The sequence below is a fragment of the Rhinatrema bivittatum genome, chromosome 2 (assembly GCF_901001135.1).
Source record: "Rhinatrema bivittatum chromosome 2, aRhiBiv1.1, whole genome shotgun sequence".
Classification (NCBI taxonomy): Eukaryota; Metazoa; Chordata; class Amphibia; order Gymnophiona; family Rhinatrematidae; genus Rhinatrema; species Rhinatrema bivittatum.
Genome location: NC_042616.1, coordinates 27,193,584 through 27,210,756, shown reverse-complemented (window position 1 = coordinate 27,210,756; position 17,173 = coordinate 27,193,584). Strand labels below are relative to the sequence as shown.

At 45.4% G+C, this 17,173-nt stretch overlaps 1 protein-coding gene across 3 annotated transcripts in view; it reads right to left on the bottom strand.

The window, feature by feature from the left end:
* Positions 1–5,698: 5,698 nt before the first annotated feature.
* Positions 5,699–17,173, bottom strand: part of LOC115083724 (oocyte zinc finger protein XlCOF6-like) — a 159,204-nt gene continuing 147,729 nt past the window's right edge. For all 3 annotated transcript variants that reach the window (XM_029587713.1, XM_029587714.1, XM_029587715.1), the window contains exon 5: positions 5,699–10,547. In XM_029587713.1, the coding sequence (XP_029443573.1) occupies positions 8,791–10,547 (1,757 nt within the window). In that variant the 3' untranslated portion in view covers positions 5,699–8,790. The remainder of the gene's footprint in view (positions 10,548–17,173) is intronic.

The following is a 17,173-nucleotide window of genomic DNA, read 5'->3' as shown; positions in this document are numbered from 1 at the left end:
ACCAGAGGGCCCTGGGATGGGTTCTTGGGAAGAAGACTCCTCTTCCACCGGGTTTGAAGGTAAAGAATCCAGCAGATCTTGATATTTTTTCTGAAGCACCGAGTATAATCTTGCTTCACAGGGTACATCAACTCCAGCAGGGAGTGGCATCGTAGATTTTGTTTTTGTCATCGATGATATCAGTGTCTTTCCCATCGATGACTGGATGAAAAGACGTAGAAAACATCGATGATGTACCCGATGGAAATGGGGGCATCGATGAGGGCATCGTGGTTAATATTGACGCCCGATGAATAGATGTGTCCTGTGGTCTCGGGAAGGATTCTGGAGTCAAGAAGGAACCCGGGAGCTGGACGGGGCTTTGCACTGCTATTGTGGCTGTAGACATGGCAGTGAGCGGCATTGAAACAGTGGCCAGCATCGGGTGAGAACCCGGTCTCGGGACGGTGCCCGGCATCGGGAGAGGTCCCGGAATCGGTGCCATCGTCGATGGAACAGACATCGGTACCGATTGTACCGGCATCGGTGACGTCGATGTTGAGGTGGACGTCACCGGCATCAGCGATGTCGCTGGCATCGGTGGAGGCACCAGCAAGTGTTCTTTGATCGCCTGTAAGACTGCCTCTTTTATATAGGCTGTGAAGTCTTGCGGTATTGATGTAGAGAGTGTCACCGGTGGAGGTGTCGATGACTTCGTCTGCTGTGGAAGAGCTGACTGAGTAGGCCCTTCAGGCATCGAGGCTGTGGTAATTTTAGGCCGTTTCTCTAACTGTTCTCCTCGGACAGATCCCGACGGTGAAGCCGAGGCGTGCCTGTGCAGATGTTTATGCCTGAGCCTTATGTCTGCCGCTGAACGTATCGACGATGTCGACGGAGTAGGGGAGGATTTATCTCCAGAACCATCGGGACGGCGCTTTTTTAACAATACCTTTTTCGAAAATGTTGTTGGTGAAGACTTCGAAGAAGTGGCCGGAGAAGGAGTCAGTTGTAAACTGAAAAGCTGTTGAATCTATTCCTGACGGAGCTTACGGCCTTTTGGTGTCATTTCTTGACATTTCTCGCAAGAGGAAATGTCATGTTTTTCGCCGAGACATCTAACGCACTCTGTGTGCGGATCGGTAACCGACATTGTGCAGTTGCAAGTCGGGCATTTTTTGAACCCTGACGACATTTTGACATCGACGGCCGTCGATGACAGAAAAATTAATAGCGTCTTTTTTTTTTTTAAACGCTAAAATATTTCACCAGCCGGTGAATTGAGAAAAATGAGACCCCTTACGGGAGAATGAGAAGAAGTGTAACTAATAAGTATCGCTGAGGTAAACTCAGAGGACTCCGGTATCCGTGCTGCTGTCCATCGGCACGGAAAAATGAAGACTGAAGTGAGACCCCTGTGGCAGAGAATATCATGGCATGCCACATATCATGCTCAGTAGCCTCAGGCTGCCAGTCAAAAGTTTCTGGAAACTTTGACAGAAGTTTTTCCCGCACTAGGGCTCCGTTACCGACGTCACCCCATATGTGAGGACTAGCATCCTGCTTGTCCTGGGATAAATTCTCCTTATCTTGCTCGGCAATAAATGATATAAAGAGAGTAGCTCTTTTGTGAATAATATCGATTGACTCCTCTAAGAAGGTCGATACTACCACAGTGGATGAAGTTTCTCCAATACCATTCTGCCCTCCAGAATCTCTGGAGGCCTTTTTTTCCAAATAATACATTTTTGAAATTTTTGGGATTTCCTCATCCTGATATAGCAACATCTCTTTGAGAAACTTTTTAAACATTTCCCACGGAGATAGGAGCCAAGTAATTGGAAAATTTAAAATTCTCATGTTCCTAGAACGTAACAGGTTTTCTATATATTCAATTTCCTTATGCATCGTAATACTATCACATATAAATACATTCTCTGAATTCTGAATTAACTGAATCTTATCTGTCAAATCTAGAATATCTTTCTCATGCTTGTCTAACTTTTTCACTTGATCATCAGTTAAATTCCTATTAATATTAATAGCAGTCAACAATGATTCATTCATTTTTATAACGTTATTATCAAGCTTCATTATCATTCTACCCAGATCAGCCATAGTAACATTGTCAGGTACTACCATCGGACAAATGTTACTTTCTAAATGGACTGGGGGTTTTAATTGCACAACAATATTAGAAGAATTTACATTCTCAGTCCGGGGAGGTGCCGTATGTTCATTAACATTTGCACCTCCCTGAACTGCCACTACCAGTTCATTTGATGTTCCAGGAGATGTTAAAACCATCGGCTATGGTGGAGGCGAATGTCCTGCACCAGGACTTAGGGAGATTAACGACATACCTCCCAAACTGTCCTCTTTTGGAGCGTCCAACACGTCACTGCCCCTTACAACATGTTGATCCATGGGACCTATGCGTTGTTGCTGCAACGGGGAGGAGGTAATGATGATCTTCGCCTTCCGTTTCTTACCCATTGAAGATAGTATAAAGGAAATTCTAGCTGGCTCCAGGCCTTCCCCGGTCTAAGCCGCGCACCCTTTCGGAGCGCACGGCTTAGGCGATTCGTCGGCGGCAGCAGGGCGCCGCCCTTCCACTGATTTTCTGGTCGGAAAGGGTCCTCAGCTGACGTCACACAGCTGAGACTCCGGGTCACCTGCTCTGAATTCCTTCTCGGATTGGCTGGATTGGAAACGCAGGGAGAATAGGCAAAAGTCTCCCTGTTTTCAATTCTTTCCCTCGGCATTTACCGGCTGGCACACAGGGTAAGCGAATCTCTCCTCCCTTCTCTTTCGCTCCCCTCATTTTCTATTTCCTGATTCAGAGGGTCCCTGAACAGATTCCCCAGGGCCTATAACTGTGGCATGGATGTTACCTGCAACTGAAAATCCTGAACTGTCACTGTCACCATCATTAGGGTGGGCACCTTATTATCTTGGGTGATGAGCAGCAAGTATGCATTAGGTTTTCTCATTTTTAGACATAAATGGTAGCGATTGCATTGCTGACATTTAATTTAGATGATGTAACACATAGTTGCCATATCAAAGTACTGAGCGACAGCTGAAAGGAACTAAGTCTATTCTATTATTTTCTTCTCCTTAGACCTATGTGGATCATTTTGAGCCTTCTCAGGTGTCTCTGCTGTGGGTACCTTTTGTCACAATCAGTACATTTAATTGGTTTCATCTCCAAATGGTTAATTTTGCTCATACCTTGACAAAAGTAAACCCCACTCATAAGCCAAGGTAGTGTAGTGGTTCGAAAGATAGTGGTTTTTGCCTTGTAGTCTGGATCACACAAACACACTAAGAAAATAATGATACTTGACTACAGATTATGTGAAAGTATGAAAAGCTATATTCTCTGTATAATAATACTTATAACAATGCAACAAATAAAACACAGGTTATATTATAAATTCTTATATTCAGTTAGCTACCAAAGGTTATATACATAAAAAAAAATCAGTAGTAAAAGATATTTACAGTGACACTTCCCTTACACATTCCCAGGTGCAAGACGGTTATCAGGAGATTGGGAACTCAGTGCTGGAAGGCCATCCAGAGAGGAATTAAAGACACAAACAGTGAAATAATGCAAAGGGGCATGGAAACACTGTAGATCCCTAAAGGCTAGAGGATGGAAATAAAGAAAAAACTGCATGGGGGTAACTTGCTGGTATGGTGATTACTGCTCTTAACCAATGAGCCTTTATACCTTTGATGCATCTCTATCATTGCTCTCTGCTTCAACGGCAGGTGGAAAAGAGAAAAAGGGGAATTGGATTCAGACAGCAACAAACAAGGACCCTGACTTTTACGGTCTGGGAAACTGATAAGTACAGAGGTGACCTATACGGTATGGCAGATACTACCATAAGCTTGCTGGGCAGACTGGATGGACTGTTTGGTCCTTTTCTGCTGTCATTTCTATGTTTCTATGTGTCACGGGTCTGCAGGATGGCTAAAGGTGCTCTTCTTTCTGATCTCATCTCCAACCTGTCTCTCAGGTTTTATGCTCCAATTTGGGCTTCCTGCCCAACTATCAGGCCTATCCAGTACCGAGCGGTAGGAAGAGCTGCGTTAGTGCCTACGGCACCCGCGGTTACCGCCCGCACAGTGCAGCTCACCTACCGCTCGATCCTGAAGCCTAATTGTATGTAAATGTAAGCCGCGTCCGAAAAGCCTTAGGCCCGCGCAACCCAGGATACTGGATAGAGCGCCTATACAGGATCCTGGGTGCGCGGGCCTAAGGCTTCACGCCACGCTGGTATCTGTCATTTCAAATGTCATTTGAAATGACAGATACCAGGAAGCAACGGCGGCGACAGCGCAGAAGCAACGGCGAAACGACTTGTCAGTGTCCCCCCTCCTTTCAGAGCAGGGCGCGAAAAGCCGCCTTGCTCCGGGAGGAGGGGGGACACTGACAACGGCGAAGCAACGGCGAAGACAGCGGCGAAACGACTTGTCAGTGTCCCCCCTCCTCCCGGAGCAGGGCGGATTTTCCGCCCTGCTCCGAGAGGAGGGGGGACACTGACAACGGCGAAGCTTTCCCCCAGCCCGGACACCGGCAAAAAACTTTTCAGCGGCAAAACTTACTGTTTTGTAGCCATCAGCCCTGAGCAGGAACATGATCTGCCTCCCGTAGCTCCTCCCGAAGACAAAGATGGCCACCTGCATGGGGAAAGCGTACAATTGGCCGCTCAAGACATGACATCGTGACGTCACGTCTTGAGCGGCCAATTGCGCGCTTTCCCCATGCAGGCGGCCATCTTGTCGGGACGAGCTACGGAGCCAGGTCGTGTCACTGATGATGGCTGCAAAAAAGTAAGTTGTGCAGGCGTCCGAAAGCGACTTACCTTTGGGATCTTGACAGATCCCAAAAGTAAGTCGCTTTTGGAAAAAAAACCAAAATTGTCAATTTTGAAAAAAAAAAAAATTGCTTTTCTTTTTTTTTTTAGCTTCACCGCTCAGTTTCGCCGCTTGTCTCTTCTCCCCCCTCCCGGAGGGAGGGGGGAGAAGAGACAAGCTTTTGTTTTTTTTTTTAGTTTGGCCGCTGTCATCTCTTCTCTCCCCTCCCGGAGCAGGGCGCGAAAAGCAGCCTTGCTCCGGGAGGAGGGAGAACAGACTGACAGCGGTCAGGTCGGGTCCGGGCTTCGCTGCTCAGTTTCGCCGCTTGTCTCTTCTCCCCCCGCCCTCCGGGAGGGGGGAGAAGAGACAAGCAGCGAAACAACTTACTTGCACGGGGAAAGCGGTCTCCGTGGCAGCCCCAGTCCTCTCCCCTCCTCCCGAAGCCAAAAAAAAAGCGAAAAAAACTTTGCAGCCCCCTCCGGACATCGGAGGGGGGCTGCAACGTTTTTTTTCGCTTTTTTTTTTTTTTGGCTTCGGGAGCAGGGGAGAGGACTGGGGCTGCCACGGAGACCGGCACCCATGATCGCGGCCGGGGCAGGTGAGCGGGGGCTGGGGGAAAGCTTGCCACCTACCCTTACCCATGCCTCTACCGCCTGGGTCAGGGTAGGCGGTAAGTTTGCAGGTTAAACGCGCGACAAAACGGCAGGGAAAGGTAGCGTTAGTCGGGGCGCGGGTTACGGGATGCTAGGGGAATAGCTAATTGGCTCGTTTGCATGCAATATCGAGCTAATTCGCTCGTTTGCATGCAATATACATGCCGCGGGCGGAAGGGGTTACCCGGGGAATTTAGGACGCGGTAGGAGTAGGTTAAAGGGGATTCGGGATCGCAGGAAGGGCTAACGCGGCCGGAACGTGAGTTAGAAGCGGCTTAGGAGCAGGGTAAACGCGGCCGCACTTTACAGGATAGGCCTGTATGATGTATGAAGCTGCAGCTATTCTGTTCCTAACCTAATCTTTGTTGTGTAGAAGAGTTCTGCTTCTAACCTAATCTTAGTTATACAGGAAACGACCTTGAAATTGGTCTGTGAGTTCTGCTTGTTCCAACTACCTCCCCACTTTTCGCTTACATTTGTGTCTTCACATTGTTAATCTGGGCCACGGCGGTGAGAGCGCCAAATCCTAACCACTAGACCAGGATTAACAACATCCTCTGACTGCCAGAAAAACTTCTACACAGTTATGTCAAGTTTGATCTCAGTCTCTCAAATTCACTGCTTTTGGAGTCCATAAAGTGTTATATACACAGGCAAGATGTCTAGATTCAGCAGGAAGTTCTTTTTATCAGGCCTGTGACACACAATATAGTTGCAATTATTTCTATATCTTTCTACCATCTTTTCTTGGTCTCTAATTGCATCATTTTATTCTTGAGGTCTTCTCTCTCTCCATCCCATCCACAGAATTGTCACCTCTATCAGAAATTCTGTTCTTGTACTTCTTCCTTTACCACAATATCCTGTTTTCTTGCATTAAGCTTTTTCTCAGTTGGAATAGGAATATCTATCCCAAAGCGGGGTCTCCATTATGTACCATATACATTGCTCTTTGCTGAGGCTGTGTCTGTGTGCCACATTTATGTCCATGTTTATGTTCTTATATCTTTTGTTTATTTGTACTTAACTGAAACAGTCCATGTCGGGGGACCATGAACACTACTTACTGAGATGTTGTCTCTTTTAAGCTAATAAAACTTACACTTTGAATAGTTTATATATAGATTGTGGATTTGAACTCTTTTCCAAATCATTACTACTGGATATGATTATTTAGGTGAATTGGGGTTCCCACCTATTTTACTTGGCTGTGATGCATCTTGTCCATACTCCACTGTCCTGTGTTGCAATTATCAATCTCTCATCTTCGGTCTAAGCTCACCTCCTCTTAGCCATTCCTCAGTCTGATCTTAATCCATGTGGGGTTTCTGAAGCAAATCTCTGAATTTGCCTCTATATTTGTGATTTTCCTAAGTAATGTTGCTTGTGGCCTGGTTTAATTCTTTAAAGAGTTTTTTTCTCTTGTTTTTCAAACTCCATTGCCTCTTTCCCATCGTGTGCTGGTAAATTCTTACTCATTCCTTCCACTGACAGAAATTGTTGTCCAAGCTTAAGGATGGAGACCGATTTTGGCTGCTTACTTTCATACTTCAGCACTGTTTGAGCATGGGGATCTGTTGATGGTATGTTTGAAAGCCTATAACAGGAGCTCTTTCTACATAATCTATTTCTACTCATACCACCTTCAGCTCTTGGAATGAACAAGCTCAGCATACACTGACTCTTACAAATTACTTGATGTGCACGAAGAACTTTTTTTCTTACATCCAATTGTTTAAGATCTTTATTGGGCCAAACTATTCCAGAACTATAGGTCAGTGCAGGAATTACAAGTCAATTGATAGCTTGTATGTTATTTTGTGTTAAAGAACTGTTCAAAATCAATTACAGTCTCCTACAGTATTCTTTATTGGTCTTTTCTCTCAGTAACGTGTGCTTAATTTGTGCACTTTCATTCACTGCTAGAGATTTGTAAATATATTCCTGCTCAAGTTACAGTCCTCAGTTAGAGAAATGTTTTCAGTTTTACTTAATTTTCCTTAACAGAAAGTCACAGTAGCACATTTATCCAGGCCAAATGTCATCTTGATATCATCTGAGAAACTCTTCACTGCTCTGAGCTGTTCCAAAAAATGTTGATCACAGGAGCTATAAAGCTTTAAATCATCTACAGGTGTGATGTCTGTGGATTTTCATCATCCCTGGAAGTAAGGTGAAATCCATGACCTAAAGAGTACTTTGAGGGTTGAATGCCAGGCAAAATAATAATGGTGAAAGGGAATATCCCTGAAATATTCCTTGCTGGATCTTGAAACTAGGGAAAACATTGCCAGTCTTCATAATTCAAAGGAGTTAAATCTGCCACATTCAGATGGTAAGCTTGATAAACAATCAATCCAGGATTCACTCTTTATATTCCAAGACAATGTATTTTCCAAGAGTGTGGGATACTATCAAAATCTTATCTATAGTCTATCCATGCTATATGGAGTTCTTGACCGGTCTTGATGGCTTTACTCAGCATCATCTGGTCCTTGGTTCCGTGTACCACTCTCCTATTGCCCTTCTGGTCTACCTACTTCCATGATTTTATGAAGCTACTACCATCCTATATTCTGTCTGCTTCCATTGCGGTGAGCAGTTTGTAGGTAGGCATATTACTGGGTGATCATTTTTGGAGATGTTACTTGCATATCCCTTGGGGAGAAGTGTTCTTCCTGTTATTAACCATTAAGTTATTAACTCTGGTTTTCTGATCAATTAATTTTTACAGTTTGCCAGATCTTGGTGTAGAGATATCAACTCCTTGAGCCAAGAAATGAACATCCCATCAGGACTCTTCCATTCTGAGACTTTTTAAAATTGGCTTTCTGCTCTCTTTGTTACTTTGAGCTATTGCATAGTTTTGATGTCCACCTTTTCTATATTCTCCTATATGCTGGCCAACCATTCTGCTTCTCTCTTATACTCCAGGGGATCTTCATACAAACGTTCTCCAAAACTCTTCTGTTTTATCTTTCGTCAGTGCTGTTAACTGCACTAATGGTCTTTCTCCTTTCCCTATGGTGTTATGATTCGGGTCCTAGCTGGATTCAGGTAACACTACCCTAGGAGTGGTGCAAGACTGCAGGGCAAGGTTGAGCCCTCGGGTTCCTGGGGGCCAAAGGGTCTCTGCTGCAGCTGTATAATATGGTGAGTCAGAAGCAAGGCTTGGACAGGCTGATAAGGCTGGAGAAAAGCTTGGACAAGCTAGTATGAGAGAGTAACCTTTTTTCTCACTCAGTGCATGTAAATATTTTGTGTCCTGTGTGGGTCATCTGGTGGATTTTCAAGTAAGAAAACCGAGTGTAGCATTAAACACATTTAGGACATGTATTTGAGTCCTCTGGTGCTTTTTCAGATCTGAGGGATTAATGAAGCTTTTATCACATTCAGTGCATGTATACGGTTTATCTCCTGTGTGGATCCTCTGGTGGATTTTCAAGTTAGAAGACTGAGTGAAGCTTTTATCACATTCAGGGCATGTATACGGTTTGTCTCCTGTGTGGGTTCTCTGGTGGATATTCAAGAAAGAAGACTGAGTGAAGCTTTTATCACATTCAGTGCATGTATATGGTTTGTCTCCAGTGTGGGTCCTCTGGTGGATTTTCAAGTTAGAATTATGATTGAAGCTTTTATCACATTCAGTGCATGTATATGGTTTGTCTCCAGTGTGGATCCTCTGGTGGATTTTCAGGTAAGAAGACTGAGTGAAGCTTTTATCACATTCAGGGCATGTATACGGTTTATCTCCTGTGTGGATCCTCTGGTGGCTTTTCAAGGTAGAAGACTGAGTGAAGCTTTTATCACATTCAGTGCATGTATATGGTTTATCTCCTGTGTGGGTCCTCTGGTGGATTTTCAATTGAGAAGACTGAGTGAAGCTTTTATCACATTCAGGGCATGTATATGGTTTGTCTCCAGTGTGGGTCCTCTGGTGGATTTTCAAGTTACAAGACTGAGTGAAGCTTTTATCACATTCAGGGCATGTATATGGTTTGTCTCCTGTGTGGGTCCTCTGGTGGGTTTTCAAGTTAGAATTATTATTGAAGCTTTTATCACATTCAGTGCATGTATATGGTTTGTCTCCTGTGTGGGTCCTCTGGTGGATTTTCAAGTACGAAGACCAAGTGAAGCTTTTATCACATTCAGTGCATGTATATGGTTTGTTTCCTGTGTGGATTATTTGGTGCCTTTTCAGCTCTGATAGAAAAATAAACTTTTTATCACACAAGGTACATATAAATACTCTCTCATCACTCTCAGTTTTCTGGTTTATCACCATATCTTGCTTTTGAATTACAATTGCCCCATTCACATAACAAGAAAACATTCTCTCTTCTGTCTGCATTTTCTGTTGCTGTGTTAAAGAAAACTTACAATTGTTAGATTCCCAACCATTAAAGGGTCTCTTATCTTTGTGTGTCCTTAGATGTAATTGTAAGGATTTCTTGCAAGAGAAATGTTTCTTACATTCAATACACGTGAAAGTTTTCCCTAGAACATGGGTTCTTTTGTGTAATTTCAATGTTAACTTCTGTTTGAAACATTTCCCACATTGAGAGCATGGAAAGGGTCTCTGCCCATTGTGGGTTCTCTTATGCACTAATAAATTATATTTTCTGTCAAAATTTCTTCCACATGTTTTGCACAGAAAGGATTTCTTCCTTTCTGCTCTTGTCTGGTGAAGGTCCGAAGTCATGTGATCACTATTACTTTGGAAGGAATTCTTTGCTCTCTGGTGGAGGTTAGCAGTCGTGTGATCACTGCTATTACTCTGGAAGGGACTCTCTGCTCTCAAGTGTCTCTGGTGCTCATCGATGTCTGTGAGCTCCGGGTCACTTTTCTCACATGCAGTGACTCCATCCGTTGAGTCTCCTGCAGGGTCGCACTGCTTCTCTTCTGATTGCTGCTGACTCTGGCTCGTTTCTTTACCATCAGAACACTGGGAAAGATTTTCATAGATCGTTCCCAATTGTCTTGATTTTAGTTGCAGTATTATAGGACATTCCTCTTGATTCTTCTCTTCTTGTACAACCTCACCATCTGTTGGATAAAAATAGAAAACCAAATAAAATGTATATTGACTTATGCCTTGTGAAGATAAAGTTAATTTTCAAAAGTTGTGCATGTGACAGTTACATGTGTGAAACAGCATATACACAAGTATATGCTATTTTAGAAACCTCAAAATACACATGTAAATCAGGGGCCACAAGTAAATTTGTATGTATAAAAAAGGGATAGGGCCATCATTTCTAAGCCTTGAATAAAACCTCCTCTCACTAGCACTAACTCGTATGCAATAATGGAATGTAAACACGAATCAACCAACCTCAAACCCTCTCTCACTAATTCCTGCTGAATATTTATCATACTATTACCATTCACAACTGTGTCATATTTATTCATTTGATTACCTATGTACCGTTTCATAGTCTTATTTTTTCACTTGCTATTCTAATGTATCAATAGGCTGAAATGTAAATATTGTGCTGTTCAATTTCTCCCCTTCCATCCCAAGTTTATTTTCCTTGTTTTTTGTAACTTTCCCTCTCCCTTTTTCTGATTCACTGTATTTAAAGTTCAAGGTTCTTATTGAAAATATTGTTTTTTACGTTACGTTATGCTTTACACTCCTTGTTATTTGTAAACCGGGTTGATGTGATGCCTATCATGAAACTCGGTATAACAAAAACAATAAATAAATAAATCATTTACACAGTAAGTAGCTATTTTATATGCAATTTATGCATGTAAATACAGCAACTTACTCCTACGCCATATCTGGAGTAAGTGATCCCAAAGTCTTAAAAGTGAAACTAGTAACTGGATTGGGGGGGGGATTCAGGCTGAAGAGCCAGGAGGGTTGTGATGATCTGCAGGTAAAGTGGACAAACTGGTTGACTAATTGTAAAAATTTCATTGCCGTGCTCAAACTAGAAAATCTCACAATTTATGCATGTAAAAGTCGACTTATAGAGGTTAAACTTATCTAAAATATGTGCGTTTCACATATCACTTTAAAATTAGAAATAAAAATATATGGGTTTACCAACTGCACCCACTTATCTGGTTAAATTCTGACTTATCTCTAGAGTTGAAGCTTCTCTGTGCTTAGTCAGATAATTCCAAGTTATTCAGCCAAGCAGTGGCATTTATCTGTTCACATTTTGATTTATCTGGTTAAAAGGCAAAAGTGGCCATTTAGCCTTAAAATGCTGCTTACCCGACTCAGTCACACAGCTAGGTAAGTCTAAAAAAGAAAGCGCTACTTATCCAAATGTGTGATTATTTTTCTATTATGGAAAAAAAGAAAACTTTTATTTTGTAAATTTTATTCAAGTAGGTGAAAAGGCCTGTTCGTACAAAACCGTGAGATGTCTAGACAAAACAGAATACACAGATATGATTAAACTGGAAAAAACACCTGAAAATATTCTTATATTACATCCATTAAAGTGTGAACCTCACCAGCTTACTAAAACAAACAAGGCATTTATTTATTTATTTAAAAACTTTTCTATACCGTTGCTAAGTTAAATACCATCGCAACTGTTTACATGTAGGCACATATTTAATGTAGGTAAAAGTGTACAATAGTACATTCTAACAGGTGCCATCAAAGGTTCGGTTACAATATATCATTAGACATAGTCATTTAGCGAAGTAGTTCATGACCAATTGTACCAAGGTACTTATGTGTAATAAAACCGGTAGTTTTATTACACATAGTATTATAGTTATGGTTTATTGTGGTGTGGAGTTCATAGACTAATCTACTGTATAGTCCTAAGGACTGTATGTCTGTGCCTTTCTGACTTTTCCTGAAATATTTCTCTCTATTCTCCTGTCTCTTTGTAAAATGCTTGTTGAAAAAGCCATGTTTTTAGGTTTTTCTTGAATGTCTTGAGATCACTTTGTAGCCTGATCTCTGGAGGCATTGTGTTCCAGATTATGGGTCCTACTAGTGATAGGGCTCTCTCTCTCACTTGGGTCAGTCTTGCTGTTTTAACTGATGGAAAGGTTAGCAGTGCTTTATTTGCTGATCGGAAGTTCCTGTGTGGAATGTGTACCTGTAATGCTGTATTCAACCAGTCTGATTTCTCATCATAAATTAGTTTGTGAATGATACATAGGGTTTTGTATTTAATTCTGTGTTCAATTGGTAGCCAATGTAACTCTGCTAGGGTTTCAGTTATATGGTCCCTCCTTTTTCCAGTTAGTATTCTAGCTGCTGCGTTCTGAAGTATTTGCAGTGGTCTTAATGTATTAGGTAGTCCTAGCATAAGGGCATTGCAGTAATCTGTGCTGGAGAAGATTAGTGCCTGCAGTATTGTTCGGAAGTCATTTTGAGTTAGCAGTGGTTTAAGTTTTCTGAGTACTATGATTTTTGCATAACCTTCCCTTACTTTTAGTGATGTGTTGTTTCAGATTGATTTCAGGGTCTATTATTATTCCTAGGTTATGTACTTTTCCAGCTAGTTCAATTTTCTGGTTGTCTTTGAGTATTATTGATGTTTGACTGATTTCAGAATTTTTTCGTTCTAAGTGAAGAAATTCTGTTTTATCAATATTAATTACAAGTTCCATTTGTGTCAGTAGTTGTTTTATAATGCTTAGGTACATGTTGGCTAGGTTTAATGTTTTCTCTAGAGTGTCCTCTATGGGTAGAATTAGTTGAATGTCGTCGGTGTAAATGGCATTGGTGAAACCACTAATTTGACATTCTCCCAAACACCCTAGTAAAGCTGCTAATTTAACAGGCTCCCCCACACTGCCACTGCCAAAGGCGGCCTGCCTTCTTTTCACCCTTTGGCTTCATTAGGGGAAATATCCAACATTCATACATGAAGCAACATCTCTCATTCCCTTGCCATTCCAAGGGCACAAATATAATTTCCCTGTACGTACCAGGATCAGTCCAGACTGCTGGGTTATGCCTCCCCTCCAGCAGATGGAGTCAGAGAGAAAACTGAAAGCACCCCCTAGATATACTGGTGCGCCACCTGCCATCCTTCAGTATTTCCTCTGACTCCAGGAGATTGAGAGGCATAACCTGCGGTCCTGGTCTCATCCAAATTCTTCTGGGGAATTCCAGGTTTACATGTTTTAACTTCCCTGACCAGATCAACTGGGTTTATTATTTAATTTTTTGTCTACAATTTAAAAAAAAAGCAAAGGGCTAGTTTTATTTCTTCTTTTACTGCGCAGCGCGGTGGCAGGGTTGTAGGCAGGCTTTGCAGGGCATTGCCCTCACAATGTTTCCCGGCTTGTGGCTGTCCCATTAAGCGCTGGGGGAGAGTTTACCGATGGGCCGGTCACCCTCCCCCCCTCACAGTAGTTGATTTTCCAGAGGCTTGCCTCTGAAGGGGGCTGAGGCATCTTCTTTTACAAAAAAATAAAGGGATTCTTTAAGCTGCCGGCCACGCAAGTCCTGCTGGGGGCAGGCGGTGCGCTTCTTTGTTCTTGCCCCGGCCTGCCGCGCTTTGCCTTGGGACCCCGGAGGGGGTAGCTGTGTCACCCGGCGAATTTTGTTGCTGCCTCGTGGCGCTATACTTACTTTGGCGCGCATTGTTCTGTCTGCTTCCCTGCTAGTGATGCCGCGATCTTCAGCCTGTGGGAAGGTGGGGGTGCGACTCTCCCGAGAGGGTCTCTGCTCCCGATGTCTTCCCGGGGTCGAGGGACCCTCTTGGGGGCCGAGCACTGCCCGCAGTGTCTCCCCTAGTCAGTTGGTGTGGCAGCGGCGTGTTCTGGGGCCCAGAGCTCCTGCCCCGCCCCCATCGGAAAATGTGCTGGCGGCCATTTTAGGCTCGCGGTTTGACGCCACAGCTGATGAAACTGCTTCGGAGGAGGAAGATTCCCCTCCTGCTTCACCGCCGGCCCTCAGCCCGCAGAGCATGCCGATTCAGGTGCCCCTCGGACCCCCCCTCCTGCCCGACCCGCAGGGGAACCTATTAAAGGGCCAATTCCCTTCTCCTCCAAGTTTGTGCTTCTTATGCACAGGGCTTTTTTGGAGGTGGAAGCGGGGTGGGAGCCGGAGGGTCCCAGTCCTCCTAAGATCCCTAGGACAACACCAGCAGCCACGGACCGGGGGTCTGCGGGGACTCGGGCCCCCCGGCCTCAAAAAGGAGCAGCAGCTCAGGAGGAATTGAATCCCACTCCGGATCCTGCAGAGGGCGCAGGGGACGCAGACGGCCAAGGGCCTGTGGAGGGGGATGACCCTCAGGTCCTTTAGTTGTTTGGGAAGGATGAGTTAAGTTATCTAATTTCTCACGTTTTGAAGGAGTTAGAATTATCGGGCCCGCACTAGGAAGCGGATACTTCCACAGGGGATGTGGCTATGGCGGGCCTGCGAGCCCCCCCGCAAGCCTTTCCCTTCCACCCCAAAGTGGTTCAGATTGTCTCTAAGGAATGGGAGGTGCCCGAAGCAACGTTACGGGTCAGTTGGGCTATGGACAAATTGTATCCCCTGCCAGCGGAGTCGTTGGACCTCCTCAAATCGCCCTCGGTGGATTCGGCTGTTGCGGCCGTGGTTAAGCACACCACCATCCCCGTCACAGGGGGGATAGCGTTAAAGGATCTCCAGGACCGAAAGCTGGAGATCGTCCTCCGGCGTATCTTTGAGGTGGCAGCCTTGGGGGTGCGAGCGGCGGCTTGTAGCAGTTTGGTGCAGAGGGCCACTCTTCATTGGATTCAACAGTTGCTTACAGCGCAGGATCTCCCACCTGCCGAAGCGGAGCAGGCGAATTGTGTGGAGGCTGCGGTGGCCTACACAGCGGATGCTTTATATGACTTGTTATGGACGTCGGCTCGCACTATGGCTTCTGCTGTTTCCGCCAGGCGGCTACTGTGGCTCCCGTCACTGGGCGGCGGATGCCTCTTCTAAGTCACGCTTAGGCGCCTTCCCCTTCAAGGGCAAGTTGTTATTTGGAGCAGAGCTGGACCAGCTCATCAAGGATTTGGGAGACAACAAGGTTTATAAATTGCCTGAGGATAAGCCCCGTCAATCTCGGTTCTTCGGGAATTCTAGGGGCCGTCTTCGGGGTCGTCGGTTCCGTGGGGGGAGGAGCGGTTCCTTTCCCCAGCGACAACAAGCGTCTCAACAAACGTATCGGTCTCAAGCTTGGTCTCCTTCCTTTTGTGGACGTAGGCCTCAGCGGTCGGGATCCTCCCAGGGGTTTGCCCCCACCAAGACTACTCAATGAAGGCGCGCAGACCCATTCCTCCATTCTGTGCGTAGGGGGTCACTTGTCCCTGTTTTGGGAGGAGTGGGTCAAGATCACCTCGGACCAGTGGGTCCTCGATGTCGTACGTCACGGTTACGAGTTGGATTTTGCTCGTCCGCTCCGGGATCTTTTTCTGACATCCCCATGCGGTCCTCCGGAAAAACAACTTGTGATTGCCCAGACCTTGGACCGGTTGCGGACGCTGGGAGCGGTACTCCCAGTCCCCCCGGACGAGCGCTGGACAGGACGGTACTCCATATACTTCGTGGTTCCAAAGAAGGAGGGCTCATTCAGGCCAATTTTGGATTTGAAACAGGTGAACAAGGCTCCGCGCGTTCCTCGGTTTCGCATGGAGACGTTGCGGTCTGTTATTGCGGCCGTCCACAAGGGAGAGTTTTTGGCTTCTTTGGATCTAACCGAGGCGCATCTCCACATCGGAATCCGGGAACATCATCAGAGGTATCTGAGGTTCACGGTGTTAGGGAACCATTTTCAGTTTTGTGCCCTTCTGTTCGGGTTAGTGACAGCCCCCAGGGTTTTCACCAAGGTGCTGGTGGTTGTCGCAGCCTTCCTGCGACGTCAAGGGATACTGGTTCATCCCTATCTCGACGATTGGCTCATCAGGGCTAAGTCGGAAGCCTTGTGCAAAGAGGCGGTTCGGATGGTGGTGCATCAGCTTCAAGCGCTGGGTTGGGTAGTCAACTTCACGAAGAGCAGGCTGAGCCCGACCCAAAACTTGGAGTTTTTGGGAGCCTGGTTCGATACTCTCCTGGGCAAAGTATTTCTACCGGATCAGCGGATGACCAACCTGATGCAGCAGGTGCAGACCCTATTGGATCTACCGTTGCCCACGGCCTGGGATTATTTGCAAGTCATTGGGTATATGGCTTCTACTCTGGAGATGGTGCCGTGGGCATTTGCGCATATGCGGCCTTTACAAAGAGCGCTTCTGTCTCGTTGGGATCCCATATCCGGACTGTACGACATGGAATTGCCATTACTGGAACCAGCCTGGTCCAGCCTCGATTGGTGGCTGAACCCAATCCATCTTCGGCAAGGGATGGACTTAGCACCTCCGCCCTGGATAATAATGACGACAGATGCCAGTCTCTCCGACTGGGGGGCTGTGTGTCAGTCACGAGCGATACAGGGGACGTGGTCGACCCGTCAGGCATCTTGGTCCATCAATCGACTGGAGACCAGAGCAGTCCGTCTGGCGTTGCGTCAACTCCTCCCGATGGTGAGCGGTCGGGCGGTGCGAGTTCTGTCAGACAACACGACCACGGTGGCGTACATAAATCGACAAGGAGGCACGAGAAGTCGTCCAGTTGTGACGGAGGCGTCGTTGTTGATGGCCTGGGCGGAGCGCCATTTGTCCTGCATCGCGGCCACCCATATTGCAGGAGTGGACAACATTCAGCCAGATTATCTCAGTCGCCACAT